Genomic DNA, 15,679 nt, shown 5'->3' on the forward strand with positions numbered 1-15,679 from the left:
CTTTGGAAAGTGGACAGATCCACAAAGGCAGTGAAGTGCAGAAAATAAACCAGCTTTTTTATCCAGCACGTTGACGGCAGTGAAACAAAGTCTTCATTGTGGCTTGCTTCCCTCACAAACAGAGCGAACAAAGCGATGCACAAAATGCTGTGCAATCAAAACACACCCAGCGCGGGGAGCACAAGCCGCACTTTGGCCAGTCAAGACTTTACCGCCGTTCCCCGCCCACAAACGATGACGATGAAATCGAGAAGGGCCACATTTTGTGATGGTGTGAAGGTAAAATAACGCAGGTGAGCCCAAGTGCATAAAAGCACAAAAAGGGAATGAAGTGAAGGGATTTTAAAATGAGAACATTTATTAAGACAATGCAAACAAATGAAAAGGAAAGCAGGAAAGTGAGAAAAATCGAAACGAGGAGACCCATCAGCAAGGAGCCCTGGAAAATGCCCGCTTCAAACCAAAACGGCAGACTTACGGCGACTTTTGACACATGGATTTTTTTTTTGTGGGTCTTGTCATGATAAACATGCCGACCAGAGCTCAAGTTATAAAGTCATAATTGCTTCAAGGGTTGAATTTTTCCAAACTCCAGGAAATCAAATTCGAAACGCGACCAATCGTCAATTTCCAAATTTTCCAGCATGGGGAAAGCCTCCAAAATGATTTATTTGGAGACGGATTTGACGCGGAGTAAAGAAGACAAAAAGGAAACAAAGCGCATTGGCACCACAAAGTCAGGCTCTAATTAGCACATAGTTTGCAAATGTTGATGAGCACAAACTAAACTGGAGTGGTTGGTCTTACATGAACAACACGACAAGCAAGCACATAAGGGCGACTCGCCTCTGTCAGGAGGGCAAGGCCTGCAGGTTACTATAGCAACCGAGCCCCTCCCTTTGGCTGGCGGGGGAGGTGTTTTGAAAGTTCACAGCATGTTTGTGCTTGTGTGCCGAGGGAGAGGGAGAGACCGAGACCGAGCGGGGCGTGGATGCCGAGCTAAGTCACTCACAAAGTTCACTCCTCCTCACTACAGGAGCTTGTCACGTCGCTCCAAGGACCTCACCACCTGTGCAACCATGGAAGAAGAGGCCCCCCGCGCAGACGCATCGCACGCCGAGACCAGCAGCGTGACGGGCAGCACCCACACCGTGCCCGAGCCCGAACCCGGGCCCGAGAACGTCGAGATCCTCATCCCGAGCTTCAGCCCGTCGCCCGCCCAGCCCTCCCCCACCCAGACCGGCACCCTGGCCCGACTGGGTCTGAAGAGTCCCACCAGCCCCTCGGCCGCCGCCCCGGGGAGCCCGGTGGACCGGGGCCAGGTGAGCGCCATCACCGTGGTGGCCCTGCTGGACAAGCTGGTCAACATGATGGAGGCGGTGCAGGACAACCAGCAGCGCATGGAGCAGAAGCAGGCCGACCTGGAAGGCGCCGTGCGGCTGGTGCAGGGCGACGTAAGCCGCCTGTCCAAAACGCACGTGGGCACCTCCAACAGCGTGTGCAAGCTGCTGGAGCGCTCGCGCAAGGTCAGCGGCCACCTGAAGGAGGTGCGCGAGCGTTTGGACAAGCAGGCGGTGCAGGTGAAGAAGCTGGAGGCCAACCACAGCCACCTGCTCAAGAGGAACCACTTCAAAGTCCTCATCTTCCAGGTGAGCGTCAAGAGACATTCAGCGGACGAGATTTGCATCATTATTAGCTGGGAAAGTCTCCCAGCCTGTAGCGTAATCTCATTAATCGTACCTTTGACGAGAAACTAAGTTGATGTAAATGGGAGGAGCTTCGATGAGAAAGCGCTGCCTATCATAAAAGTAGTGCTTTGCCACCATCTTGCCGTATCTGTAGGGCGTCAATTACTCAAAGATTCTTATTTGCAACCGGTCTGTCAAATCAACTTTTCCCACTCAAATTGAAACATTAATCTCCCCCACCCCCAAATTAATTTGTTACATTTTAAATGAAGACATAAAGTACACAAAATGAAGAAAAGCATAACAAAATGAAAAATATTTTAGTATCATAAAGTGTAATTACTGGACTAATTAATGCCACTAGCATTTTTTGGATGAGTAAAGGTTGATTTTTTGTAAAAAAATTAAGTCTATTTTTTGTGACAGTTCAGTGCAATTTGAGGTACAAGATTTCGAAATCACAGGACTGAAAGAATTCTCTCTCATAATACGAAACTCACACGCCAACTGTCGTTTATCCCGCGGTTGTGCCTCTTTGCATTGAAATTTGAATGTTTTTCCGATTGCCTTCCAGTCTAACTTGGTTCTGGCGCAAAACAAATTGCAGGCGAGCGCCATTTAACGTGCTTCCGAGCTGTTCAAAACTTGTCGAGCAGGAAACTGTGGAACTGAACTGACTAATGAATGTGACGATCGTCTCAAACACGCTAAAGACTAAAACAATATTTACAGTGTTTGCTTGTTGTATGCAGCGCAGGCTCGCTCGCCGGGAGGGATCTCGACCTAGCCAGTGCTAGAATTATGATCAAGTTATGTTTGTGATGATTAAAATTAAAATTGAAACGGTTTGGGATCTGATCCATCAATAAATCACAAAAAAACCCTACAAATTAATTATTAAAATTGCTCTTAATTGCAGCCGCATATGGCATAAATATACCACAAAACCTTATCTTTGAACATTCCCTTAAAAATTTAGAAGTTTCAATGCAGATGATTTAGTTTTTGAAAATTTGTTTGCGTAAGACTCTCCGTAACGCCTCCGAACAACCCAGGCAAAACTGAAGTCCCCCACAACATGCAAAGATTTTAGTTCCTTATTCAAGATGTATTACTTTGACATACTTCCTTTACACCAATTCCTATTTTCCAATTTATTTTGACGCCATTGTGTGTCTTCTTGAGTTGTCATCAAAAGACCACGAAAAATGAATATATGGAATCGTGAATTTTGACCCCCTGTACACTCTCTTGCTGGTTAGCGTGAACATTAGTGCTATGAAAAGGTACGCAGCTCTCAGCGGAGGGTAAGAAAAAGGGTGTGTCTGGGAATGGTGCGTCGCGGGATAATAGAGGAAGGCTCTCGGGCTCCCACCGGATCTGCTTTCAGCCTGCAGCGATTCAGATGGACAGACAGTCGGCTTTCAGACGGCTTTGCCGTTCGGGGTAACTCGAGACAGCTGCTCAACGAGACTTGTCCCAAAAATGGGCAACGGAAAGGACGAAAATGAGGAGCATTTTTTTGAGTGTTCAAGCAAGATGTCGATATCAAGAAAAAGTTGGTATTTGTGGTTGTCTGCTGCATGTGTCACTCACAAAAATCCACGAACAGATGATGTGTATTGGTTTAGCGACTGATTAAGTGATTAACTTGTGGGCGTTTCCCCGTTGATGATTAAGTGCGCAAGCGCCATTCATCTGCAGTTTGGACGCAGAGTGGTGAGCATCGCCCGCTCTCGTCAAGTCACCAATAACGCCATGAAAGTCAGCAGATTTCATTGCTCCTCACTTTTTTTTTTTTTTTAATTTTAGTCGTATGACGCGTCGGAAAATGCACTTGCCTCGGTTGTCATGGTAACATGCCCGGCATATAAATGAGACTGAACGATTCCAACCACAGCGTGACAAGCCGATGTTAAATGTTGGGTTGTGTTTAACCTCCGTGTACGTAACGTAATAATGCCAGAGAAGACCCCTGGGAACTTTTTACAATTCAAAATGGCGCCTTCTTTTCACATTTCAGGCAGATGAACTTGCACTCCACCAAACATATCGTGTGCACTTAAAAATACCGGAATGAGTTCCCATGAATAAACGTGCGTGGTTTGAGCAAGTGCACACAAGTGCATGCCCGGGAAGGGAAACGGAGTGTGTGTGTTGATGTTGTTGACACAGCCGGAGCCACTGAGAGCTCTTAACCATCTTGGTTATCTGGTTTCCCAGGTACCACGGCTCTGTTGTTGAGGTGCAGCAGGTGCCAGGAGCGCACCACTCCAGTTTGCTTTGTTTGCTGGCGGCCAAGGATCAATTTTTATTGAACTGAGAAGGGAGCGACTGTTGCTTTTTGAGTGACTCATGTTGGTTGGCGTTCAATTTTTGGTTACTGGATAGCAGGAGCGGGCAAATGTTTGTGCTTAAGGAATTAATTGAGCTTGAAAACGGACAGACGGCTAAAGGGCGATCCGACTGTTGCTGACGTCAAATTAAAATGTTCAAATGTGCATGCAGAACTAGTGCATTGTTAATATTTTTTGAATCATTTTAATTTGTTATAATGACATCATGGTTATTAGTAGTTAAATGTGCATGTAAATGACTTTATTAAATAAAATCAGTTTATCAAATAAATTAAATCAAACTAATTATTTTATGACATAAATGGACAGAAATACGAAAAGAAAAAGTTTGCTCAACTATTAAATGATTTATTTTATCATTTGAATGACTCCTAATTTTGTATAAATATAAATGATAATTTACCAATTACTCATTCAAATGAATGTATCTTTTTTACATGTAATTTTTTTTCACACCATTATTACTGAACAATTAACTAATTATTGAATGAGGTCAATGAATAAAAAAGAATACACACAAACATATGAAAGAATAAATTCACGTTTAGGAAAGCTCTTTGTCTTAGCAATTATTTTGGTTTGATCGTACATTTCTTAACTCATTCATTGCCATTGACGGGTATATACGTCAATTTATTTTACAGATGCTGGCAGTGAATGAGTTAAAAGGGTGGGTTGATGAGCTTTGTAGGCCAGGTGTGTGCGTGTGTGAGCGTGCAACTGTGCGTGTTACCCAATCGCTTTTATTCTTGGGTCAGGCGTATGCAGTTACAGCGCATGAAATGAGACTTGGCAAGCCTGCGGGTGAAGATTTAAGCGAGAAGATTGCCGTTTGTTCATCTCCAGTGGGCTGCTCAGCTTTTACTACGGCCGTTGTGAGTCGTCAAATTGTTTGGTCGTGTCACATGACCTGAAGCCACACTTGAATTTGATAACGCTCGTTGGCGTAGATGAGGGGTTTCAAACGTGCGGCCCATGGGCCAAAACCGGGCCGACATTGGGTTCAATTGGGATTAGATTTATTGCTTTTTTTTTTCCAATGAAATGAAATGTTGCTAATTTTGACCACTGCACGCCACATTTGAAATTGACATATGATGCGCTAAAAGAAGCAAAGTTCCAGGAGAAAAGTAAGCCTTCTTTTACCGTAATTGCGCTCCATAGGTACATTAGTAAACATATAAAGAAAATTTATCATTTAATTTTTCAAAATACAATGACAATTGTTATGAGCGTAAAAAAGTAATTATTTCTCAGAAAATGAATATTGTAATGTAATAGCAGTGGGATGTGAAAACTTTCATGGGCCGTTCTGACAAGTTCACGTGTCCTGAAGCTACATGCAAACCCAAGTGACACGCTACCGCTACTTTGAAATCCCTGCATCACATTTATGCCCGAGGGCCTCCCCCGCCCCCCTTCTCCCACCGCCTCTGCCGCTTCGCAAAATGGATCGAGAACACTTGTCACCCTGTACGTGCCCGCTGAAGTGGAAAGACAGAGGGCCCCAGTGTACTACGTAGAAAGCATCACCGGTGCGCTGTTGACTGCACTCGGTCAAAAAAAAAATGTAAAAAAAAAAATGACAATGCCCTCTGCTGCTTTACTGCATTCTCTTACATAATGAGGACTAATGAGGGCCGTAATTACTGCCGCTCTTCCTTTTTTCTTTACTTTTTTGTTTGTAAGTGCTGGAGGCTACACACAACAAGTGGGTTTGTTCAAATGCCACGAAGTTTTTGAACTTTTTCCACAGTTAATTTCACTCATAACCTGTACACATGAAATAGGTTTGAGATGAGAAGGGACACAGACATCACGGAAACGGGTGAAAAGTGGTGAGACCAAACCATGTTAGTAATGATAAAAGAAAATCAACCTTGCTGGGCCTTTCTATTTTGCTTTTTTCTTTTGCGAGAACTCTTGAAATTATAATTCCTTTATAACCTGTGTACTGAAAAGTGGAACCACGCAAACTCATCTACCGAGTGGTGAGGTTTTGCACATGACTGATCCCAACATCGTTGACGGTACCGCACCCGTTTTTTTGAAACGCTCCACCTTAGGCTGCTTTGACAAGATCAGACACGAAAAGGTGAACGAGGCGCAGATGAGTCACTGATTAAATTGCAGTGAAAGGACTTTCTTGTATTTGACACCGATTAACATCTTAACGGAGACTCACATGACAAATGTTTTGGAAATGAATTAGTTTTGGGGGCAGGGGCTGTTCTTTGAGGGATAAACAAGTCATGACAAGGTTCGTGTAGGTCAGGGGTCCTCAATCCTGTTCCTCGGGGGCCTGTGTCCTGCAGGTTTTCCAACTCATACCTGATGCAGCTGATTCAAATGATCAGATAATCAGCAAGGTTTGCAAAAACTTGATAACGATCGTTCAGGTGTGTTGCACCAGGCAAATGGAAAACGGGCAGGACAGGATTGAAGACCCCTGGTGTGGGTGAACCTACCTCACTGTGGGCCTTCGTTACCTTGATGACCCAGGCTAGGATGTCGCCACACCGGAGAGTCTGCAGAGAAACACAAACATTTCCACTCATGGAATTAATGATTCAACAACAAACCGCCAAATGAGTCGCTAATCTGAAGTGAACACTGATTTTTATTTTGTTTTCTATTCGTCTGTCAAAACGGGGCGTTTAAGAAGCGACTCTTCTGAATTTCTTCGCTAGTGCTTATTTATATATGTTTCTCTGAAATTTTTTTTGTCTCTTCCGCTCCATTGCACTATTAGGTACAAAGACAACAAAGCGATTCTTATTCTAGCCAACCACATTCCTCGACAGTACAAGCAATTAGAAAAGTCAGTTTTTCATAATCTTTTTAAGAATCTTTTGTTTCGGTTTGAGTCACATTGGCGTTCTGGACTAATAATCGGGCTGCCATCATTCTATTACGCACTAATTAATAGAAAAGCTGCGTGATAATGCTATTCCCTTTAAAACATTGAGTGCATTGGCAAACATGTGACCACTGGCTCAGTCACAAAATGACTCAAATTACACTTTGAGCAATCCAATTAAAGGATTTTTTTTAAAACAAAGATTTGAATATGACAAGATGGACAGCTCACTCACAATTGCATGTTTACATTCCATCAGTCATTGACAGTTGACCAAACAGAGGTGCAAACAGGTGTGTTCACCAACCTCACCCACAAAAGTCCAACATCCATCCACGCAAAAGCCGCAAGTGTGCCACAGCTGAAATCTTTACGACAGTCGCAGCCAACGCTATTCCAAGCAAATAATGAGTCAGATACTGACTGTTGGTAGATTGGAACATTTCCCGGGTCAATTTGACCCAAGGCTGTTTTAATTATCCAAATATACGAGAAAAAAAATAAACATTGTTTATGTCACTACTTGTGCATTTTGGTGGTTGGGGTCTTGGAAATCAGAATAAACATTCTTTATATTTTATGTACCTAGTTTGAACTTATTTTTTGTATTTTATTTCTCGGGTCAATTTGACCCGCAACACAACCGGAGACAATTCAGATACACGTGAACAGCCAATTATTTCCTGAGTATACATTACGTGAATAATAAGCATAATTTAAAAACAATACAGTAGCTATACAAGTAGAACAAGATAGAGGTTGAACTTGAAAAGGTAGCATTCCAAAAATGTCCCACGTTCATGAGACAAAGTTACATAAAGATAAGAAGGTCTTTGCACTTCAAACACGCCAGCAAGTATTCATCATCCGTTCTCTGGAACTGCTAAGGAGACATACTGTGCATATTTTGCATGTTGAGCCAGTAAAGACGATAATGACACAACGGTTGAACGTGACAATTACGCGGGTGACATTATGGCACTTTGGTGTTTTCATGAACTCGGAGTGATGTCGCAAGTATGACCACAGACTACTTGCTTCCAGTTACATCAAAATGTCTTCCTCATTTTGAAGTTTAGAGGATGAGATTTCTCTGATTTGTGAAGCCATGCTACGAGCTAAAGAAATGATTATTATTCTTTTGACGAATGAACGAATTGCTTTTCTGTGGCCCTGCAATTTTGGTCTCCCCCTAAATCATTCAGTAGTACGTCCTGCAAAACAGAGAAAATTGATTTGTTTTTACACCAACAGACATCTCTCTAGTTTTAATGTTGGTTACACCACAGCGGAAAACTCGACCAGTTAAAAATTAAGGAGGAATACCAGGTATCGATATCAGGACCATACTGGCCTTATTTCAAATTATCGGGTCGTCGCGAGGCTGCCGATATCAGCCACCGATACTTAAGGGAGCCCTCTTGTGGCGAACTGAATTTGGGAGATTTATTTCCCCATTTCGGATCGATCTGCCCTGGGAATTTTTTTTTGCAATTTAGCGGTCCTGTCCATGAACACACTTTTAGCCGCTCAGTAGCGCCCCTCGCATGTTGAGAAAAAAATGAACGACCACACTTGTTTCTCAAATTTAAACAAACGCGGGTGGATGCATCAATCATAACAGGATACTCGGAAACGTCTGATGGAGTCTCTAAGCTCAAAATTGAACAAAAAGTTGTCCATTGTGCTTTGAAAGCACAAATCAAAGCCCCCTTTGACTTTGAATGAAGGGAATTGGCCCCAATTTGAAGCTCACGTGTGAAGCTATCAGGAGTTTTTTTTAATCTTATTTTTTTAACTGCTGATGAACATTCTTTGCTTTAGTCTTTGCGTGAAATCTCTCATCCAAATGCTCCTAACAGCGCTGTGACATCCATGCAAGGAAAAAAGGAAACAAAAAGGATTTTCCTTCTCATTTCCACTTTGGGCAAGAACAGCCCACCCAAATAAAACATGTCAGATAACATGATGACTTCCCGGGTTTATCTATAGACGCTCTTACGCAACAGCCACTTCATGCAGTAAACATGGTGACAATTTCTGTTGGCCTTATCAAAAAATGTGCTCCCTACAAACAATGGGAACGATTACATTCAGTGATTTGTACGGTACTGCCGCTATCAGTTCAGGCGCATTGAGAGATGAAAACTAAAAGTGATTGGCAAAAACAATAACAGGAAATGTCAAGGAATGTTTTAGTTTTTTTGTAATCCATCGTGCAAAATATTTGCATTTATTGGACTGGTGACTTCATGAATGTTGGACAGGACATACGGTATCATTCCATTTCCTTTGTCTCTCTGACCGTTTCCTTCCACTGACGCGCCGCAAGCATGTCAGGATGACCTTGGAAAGGGACTTCCTGCATGTGAACAGGATACACCAACGTGACATACAGCATTTGCTTATAGCCTTATAAGCAAATGCTGTATGTCACGTTGGTGTATCCTGATTTTCTCACTGATCAGACGGATCTCTCGGCACATAAAAACAGTTCCGAGGTGTCCTAATAATGTACAAGATTTTTATTTCTAAAATTCTGAGGTAGGGAGTTCCAATAAACACCTCTGCCAATCAGCCACGGCCAACTATTTCAGATTTTGTTGATGACTTGACCGTCAACCATGCGAGCCGCTACAACGCTACCCCATGCCTTCCACTTTGGACCACAAGTTCTGCCCTAATACGTTTGTTTGCCTGTCCCTGCGGCGCTTGTGGACTTCTGCTCCAAGGCAACAAAGTTTGAGTTTTTTATCCTGTTCACTGTCAATTGTGGATTGAGACAACCATGAAGTGTGGTCATCCAGGACCCGCATTCTGTGGATTTCGGACTTTGGCCCAATTTCCAACAGTGAAGTTGACTGTTCCGTGTCCGAGGTATGAAGTGACTTAATCGTTGATATTAAAGCTGTAATGGAGGTTTGATGCGCTGCATTTGGGTCCTAGACCGCCTCACGTCATTTCCCGAAGTCCCCCTTTCAAGTACATCTCGTGTGGGAGCGCCTCTTTCATGCCACTCTCACTTATTCTATCTCCTAAACTGAGTTGGTTCTTAACCTGAAAATCTGGCTTCCTAATGTTTTTTTGTAGTGGAAACGGTGACATCAACAGGTGTGTCCTTATTTTGTTTTCTTTTGTGGTTGTATTGTGTAATACTCTGGCATGACTTCCTTATGCCCAACTGTCCATTTGATCATGTTTTTATTCGATTCTACCACTGGCATTTAGGGTCATTCCGTCAAAAAGTAGCAAGTGCTCCTCTGAGTTTGTTCAGTTTGATTCAACTCTGTCCTGTCCTGTCCTGTCCCACCCTGATCAGTTCCATTTGAATGGTACAAGATATGAAGACTCTTACATAAGCGTTCGCTCACTTGGCTTCACTTGCCATTCATTCAACGACACTTCTGCATCACAAATCGCCATCAAAAATCTTGCCACACTTTACGTAACGAGCGCGGCGGCGGCACAACAAACGTGTTGTCACATGAAATTATTTTTGATGGAAGTGTTTCTAAAAATGTCCGATGATCAACATGTCTGCTCATTAAATCCCAAAGATAAAAGAGGCATGCATGGCCATGTCACGTCACATCTCATTTGAGTCGCTGATGAGTATCTGTTTTTTGAAGCTCAATTCAAATGTTGGGCTTCCAAGTGCCAGACGACCAACCGGTGCCCAACGATACAGAATAAGCAAAAAAGAGCAAGGTAAAGCAAACCGTAACAACATTAAAATAATAAGTAACTAACCAATTTATTTATATACCTAAAGGTACATTTTTATTTTTTAAATAATGTATTATAAAACTTTGTATCAAATATTATGTTGTTAACGGAATTGATGGATTCATAAAAGAATGAAAAATATCCCATTAGTCCTTCGAAACCTGCGATTTAAGTTATACATCAGTAAAACATTTTTTCCATACTACTCATTGTCCACCTGTAATAGGACAAAACATTCTTGGACCATTTATCATCAAGGAATCAAGGAATTGTTCAGAAAACAGTCTCTTACGGTCATCATGACAAGTCAAGTCATTCCTCCTTCTGTATTTGTCCATCTTGGCCGCAGAATCGTGCATTATGGTGAATATGCGTCGTCTTATGGCGTAAGGTATTACTTGGAAGAGATTCTAAATCAGTGATCACACAATTTCAAAGATGTAAATTAAAGGAAACAGGAAAAGCAATATAATGAATGAGACACGACCACTGTCAGGGGTTTTTCTTTGTTGTCTTTCGACACTGCTGATTTTGGAGTAGCTGTCGAATAACAATTGTGTATGAACCAAGAGACTTCCAGATCATCTGGTCCACCCGGTCTTTGAGAGGGGGTTAATAATGCCCCGTGAAAGGCGCATTGCACGCTTTCTTAAGAACCTTTGGCATCCTGTCACCTTTAAGCACTCCGAGAATGTTTTGCAAGCTGCCCTGCATTCTTCATTCGTACAAACGGCAACAACAATTTCTTTAGGTTTGTTTGATGACCGTGATGTTACTTGTCCCACCTTGAGGTAAATGAGTTTTTGCGTGCATTGATGGACAGACTGACACGGATCGAAGGAGATAAATCTTTGGGTAGTAACGTTCTTCAATTGGCACACCTTAGGTTCATGATTCCACAGTGATCGAGATCTCGGTTCACAACTGCATCAACTGAACCGAGACATTCACAGACATCCATTTGTAATAGCCTGTCTCACATAAGAGAGCGACGGTATAGCCATATACCACGGGGTCAATGTCAAATTTGGCTTTTTGATACAGGTTAGAGTTAGCTCCAAACAGTCAACTTCATACTTTAGTGCGCAGATTTGTGCATGTCTGATGCTAACACTGTTAGCGTCTTTAAATCTGTGCATTCACAACAACTCACTGCAACTCTCATGACCTTTTTTGAGGATGAGAATGAATATGATCAAATGTCATTAGTGACCCCGGATGACTCAGGGCGTATTAAAGCCCACGGCACCGAGAAGACCGTCCATCAGAATCTATTCATGCAAACACAAAGATTTGGAGTGACCGGACGCTCTGGCGGTCATTCGAGACTCATAGAAGCATAGTTTCATATGTAACAGTTGTTCTATGACATCCTCTCCAGACCTCCAGGGGAAATATGCGGTTCGCGCAATTTTCAGACAACCATCAGGACTCTTTTCACCCAGTAATTTTATTTTTCAACAAAAGTTCTTGAGTGTTTTGTAATCGTCTTTTGTTTTGTCTTCACAGGAAGACAATGAGATACCCGCCAGTGTGTTGGTCAAAGATTCACTCAAGACTCCACAACCAAGCCAGTATGATGCAGAATCCACTCAGCACAACATGTCCATTGCCAGCTCCGTTGATGGTCTCCAGACCATCAGCCTTTCTTCGGATGAAGATCTGTCAGTTGACAGAGCGGACGGAGAAGTGCTGGAGTGCGGAGCTGCGGGGGGGAGCTCCCATTTGTTTGAGCGAAGGTCTGACAAGTTCAAGCGCTCCAGTCTGAAGAAGGTCGACAGCCTCAAGAAGGCTTTCTCGCGCCAGAGCATCGAGAAGAAGATGGCACAGATCACCACCAAGATTGTGCCGCCGGAAAAGCGCGAAAAGATCATAAAGACCCTCAGTCCCACCCACCCCAAGAGCCCTTCTGCTAAAAGCTCCACATTCAAGGTATCTCCCATGACGTTCAACGTCAAGAAAGTCCGAGATGGCGAGGGTCCTTCGCAAGACCAGGCCTCTGGGGAACAGGCCCACGTGGAGATCGCAACGCTGGAATGCTCAGCCGGGGATATCGCATTGGACGAGGAAGTTGCACAGAAGAGTCAACAAATGCTGAGCCAGTCCACCGAGGACGGCGTGAAGGCGGAGCTGGCAATCAACGGAGACACGCCGATCATCCAGTGCGAAATAAATGGCAAGCGTTCTGCTGGTCTCGCCGTCCCGGAGCGTGACGACGACGTTGGTGAGGATAAAGATGAGGAGGAAGATGAAGAAGCAGAGGAGGCTCATAATAATGAAGAGAAGCAGTCCTTGACGGCAGCTACGGAAACTGTTGCCGTACAGCAAATGTCTTAAGCACTGCTCTTTGTTTTCCGACATTCACGCAGTTGGAGTAAAACGTTTCTCCGAGTGATCAGTAGTACACTTGGTCCAAATATACTTCTTTGGACCAATGGTCCTACTTTCCTTTTTAGACAGGGCTTGGTCGCCATTTTGTAGCCTTTTGGGAAGTTTGCAGAAAGAGCGAAAAAGGGAGGTTATGTTCAAAGGAATTTGTGAATTTGTGAATAGCAAACTGCGATAGGAGGGGATTTAACGTAAAAGAAGAAGAAATAGAAGAAGTTAGGATAACTGTCGGGTAATTTCTGTACATCATGGTTGCAAAATGATTCTTGTCGTTTGTTAGTAACATGAACGTGGCTCATTAGTTGTGTCGTCCAACAGCTCAAGTTTCAGGTTGCTTCCTAATTTTCAATCGATTCACAACACAATCACGGAGTACGCAATTGGCTACACACGCGGATTTACTATCGGAAATATTGAACGGTTTTAATATTTATGATGGCCGGGCCCGATCAAAGAAGGTTCAGAATAATCTTAGAGACATCTTATAATTGAACCTTGACTGACGGTGATCAGATTCTAGCTCGAAATCTGCCCGGTATATCGCGAAGGTCACGTTCAAATGTCGTGCAAAGAGATGCTTCTTGAAAACTGTGCCATCAACCGGCGCTCCCAAGTTGGACGGCCGCACATCTCCTAGGCACTGGTCCAGGTATCTCCCTCTCGCTGGGCTCGTCTGTCACTCTACTGAAAAACAGCCTTTGTTCTGGCTTCGTTTTTTTTTCTCAATCTGAAAACGAGTAAATCTTTGGCAACAAAACTATTGAGGTAGCATGTTGCCAGGTTATGCAACCGCAAGAATGGGGATCCAGGGCTCGCTTTTCCAGGCTGGTTATGCAGTTTTCTAGGGAATATGCGGCCAATTTTAACAGTACTGGTCTCAGGATCTAACGATCCAAGTATGTTTGCGGTACTGTTGCAGGATTTAATATCGGTAGCCAGTTTGCAACACTGGTGAATGTCGTAATTACACACTAACGCTTCAACACGGGAATTAGAATACTGACAAAACAAAGTTCTGCATAAGAATCTTGAGTGATGGTTTGCGACCGGGTGGAATGAAAATGTTTTTACCTTATCTGTTAGCTGACTGCCTCTCCTGCGGTGACATGCAACAGCAAACTCCTGCAGCGTCTGCAACGTGCACAAGCTGGTATGAGTAATTGCACTCCTGAAGGAACGGATTCCTGTGATTTTTCTAGATAAGACCCATAGTCAAACATGCCTCTTTTCTTCTGCAAGCTCCCATGCCAGTTTCAAAATGAACCAAGGGGGAATATTCTGGAAATTTGACTTGGTGTACATGAAATGATTGTTAAATTACACAAGAAAAGTGAATATTTTGTTAGTGACCAACTGTATTTCTGAAAACGTGTCTTTTTACATAACATGTGGATAAGCTGTTGACATGCAGGTGGTGGGTATTCGTGTTTGGCAAAGTGTCTGCTGCTTGACAAAGTCTATTTGCAGAAAGTGCTGCTTCTACAAGAGAAAATAGAATCAAACCATTATGGCTGCTGGCTTTTTGGGGTTTGTGGGCCATGTTTAAATGAGCCAGTGGTGGCTTTGCGCAATTTATGTGCAGTCTGGATAGGGAGAGGTAAACGGTTTTGGACTTTCATTGTACAGTTCTTTTGCCACCAATTGAGGCACCCCGCACCGATTCACATTCACCTACTGATGGCGCAGCAACTGGGGATTTCATTATCTTACTTAAAGACACTTCCACATGGGCCAGGGATCGCACCCACAACCTCTGAGTTGGGACAACTGGACACTGAGTCAAGGTGAGCTTTCTGCTCTGGAGGGAGCCTCTAAAAGTCACATCATTTGTTACTGGTCTGAAAAACATTCTTAGGGCGTTTGCAAAGTGGCTTAGTTTGGCAACAGTGAGCAACGCTCACATTGCCGCAATGCCTTAGCGCCTCTCAAAGTTGTCACGGTAATAAATGCATGAAACAGAAACATCCACCCAAAACAAAGCAATTTCGAGCAGAAAGCATTTTTAACCAGAGTCTGACGAGCGGATGTTAAATGTGCTGTAATTCTTTATCATTTACATATTTTGAGCGGAAAATGTCAGAACTTTTACTAAGACACCTGCAAACTCTTTTTAGTTGTGGAGGTTGGGGGGAGCGCAATATCTCCTTAAATTGTATTTCTGTTTGCTCATCGGATATTGAATGGGTTAGACTTGCAGCAATACATGGTATTCAACTTTTTTTTCCTATTGAATATAATTATAGTTATACGCATTTTCTTCTTAAATGATTCAACTAAGATGTAACACTTTTCTCTGTACAATTGGTGAAAGTAAAATTCTCTGCTTCTCATCCTTGAATTAACTTTACTGTCATTGCTTGAATTTAAATAATAAAAACAGTATAAATTCTTTCTGAATGTTGCCCTACTTTTGATCTGGAAACAAGACTTCTTAATCTTTGTTCTTGACTTACTCAGTTAGAAATTAAAAAAATATATATACGTAAGGTAGTGGTGTTTTTCTACCTTCACTGGACAGTAGTTCAGCGAGTGGGAAACCACATCAACCAAAGACGTTTCCCTCACACCAGTCGTGAACTCACTAACATCTTGTTAATGTTTAGCATTGTTTGCATCAATAAAGGAATAAAACACACGGCTTTCATTTGTCATCTTCGCAC

General features: G+C 42.9%; 1 protein-coding gene across 1 annotated transcript; it reads left to right on the forward strand.

Moving 5' to 3' along the window:
• Positions 1-962: 962 nt before the first annotated feature.
• LOC148323901 (caveolae-associated protein 2-like) lies at positions 963-15,654 on the forward strand. The gene is made up of 2 exons (XM_088314830.1): positions 963-1,649; positions 12,141-15,654. Exons 1-2 carry the CDS (start codon positions 1,080-1,082, stop codon positions 12,966-12,968), a joined length of 1,398 nt encoding a protein of 465 aa, XP_088170956.1. The 5' UTR covers positions 963-1,079; the 3' UTR covers positions 12,969-15,654.
• The last annotated feature ends 25 nt before the right edge of the window (positions 15,655-15,679 follow it).

The sequence above is a fragment of the Idiotropiscis lumnitzeri genome, chromosome 14, assembly GCF_059441095.1.
Source record: "Idiotropiscis lumnitzeri isolate Australia: NSW breed Sydney's pygmy pipehorse chromosome 14, RoL_Ilum_1.0, whole genome shotgun sequence".
In the NCBI taxonomy this organism is placed as follows: domain Eukaryota; kingdom Metazoa; phylum Chordata; class Actinopteri; order Syngnathiformes; family Syngnathidae; genus Idiotropiscis; species Idiotropiscis lumnitzeri.

Bases quoted from the DNA above. Each gene is read 5' to 3' on its own strand.
- LOC148323901 (XM_088314830.1), top strand. From the start codon at position 1,080: ATGGAAGAAGAGGCCCCCCGCGCAGACGCATCGCACGCCGAGACCAGC. The intron at 1,650-12,140 runs GTGAGCGTCAAG...TTGTCTTCACAG, and splicing joins TCAAAGTCCTCATCTTCCAG to GAAGACAATGAGATACCCGC.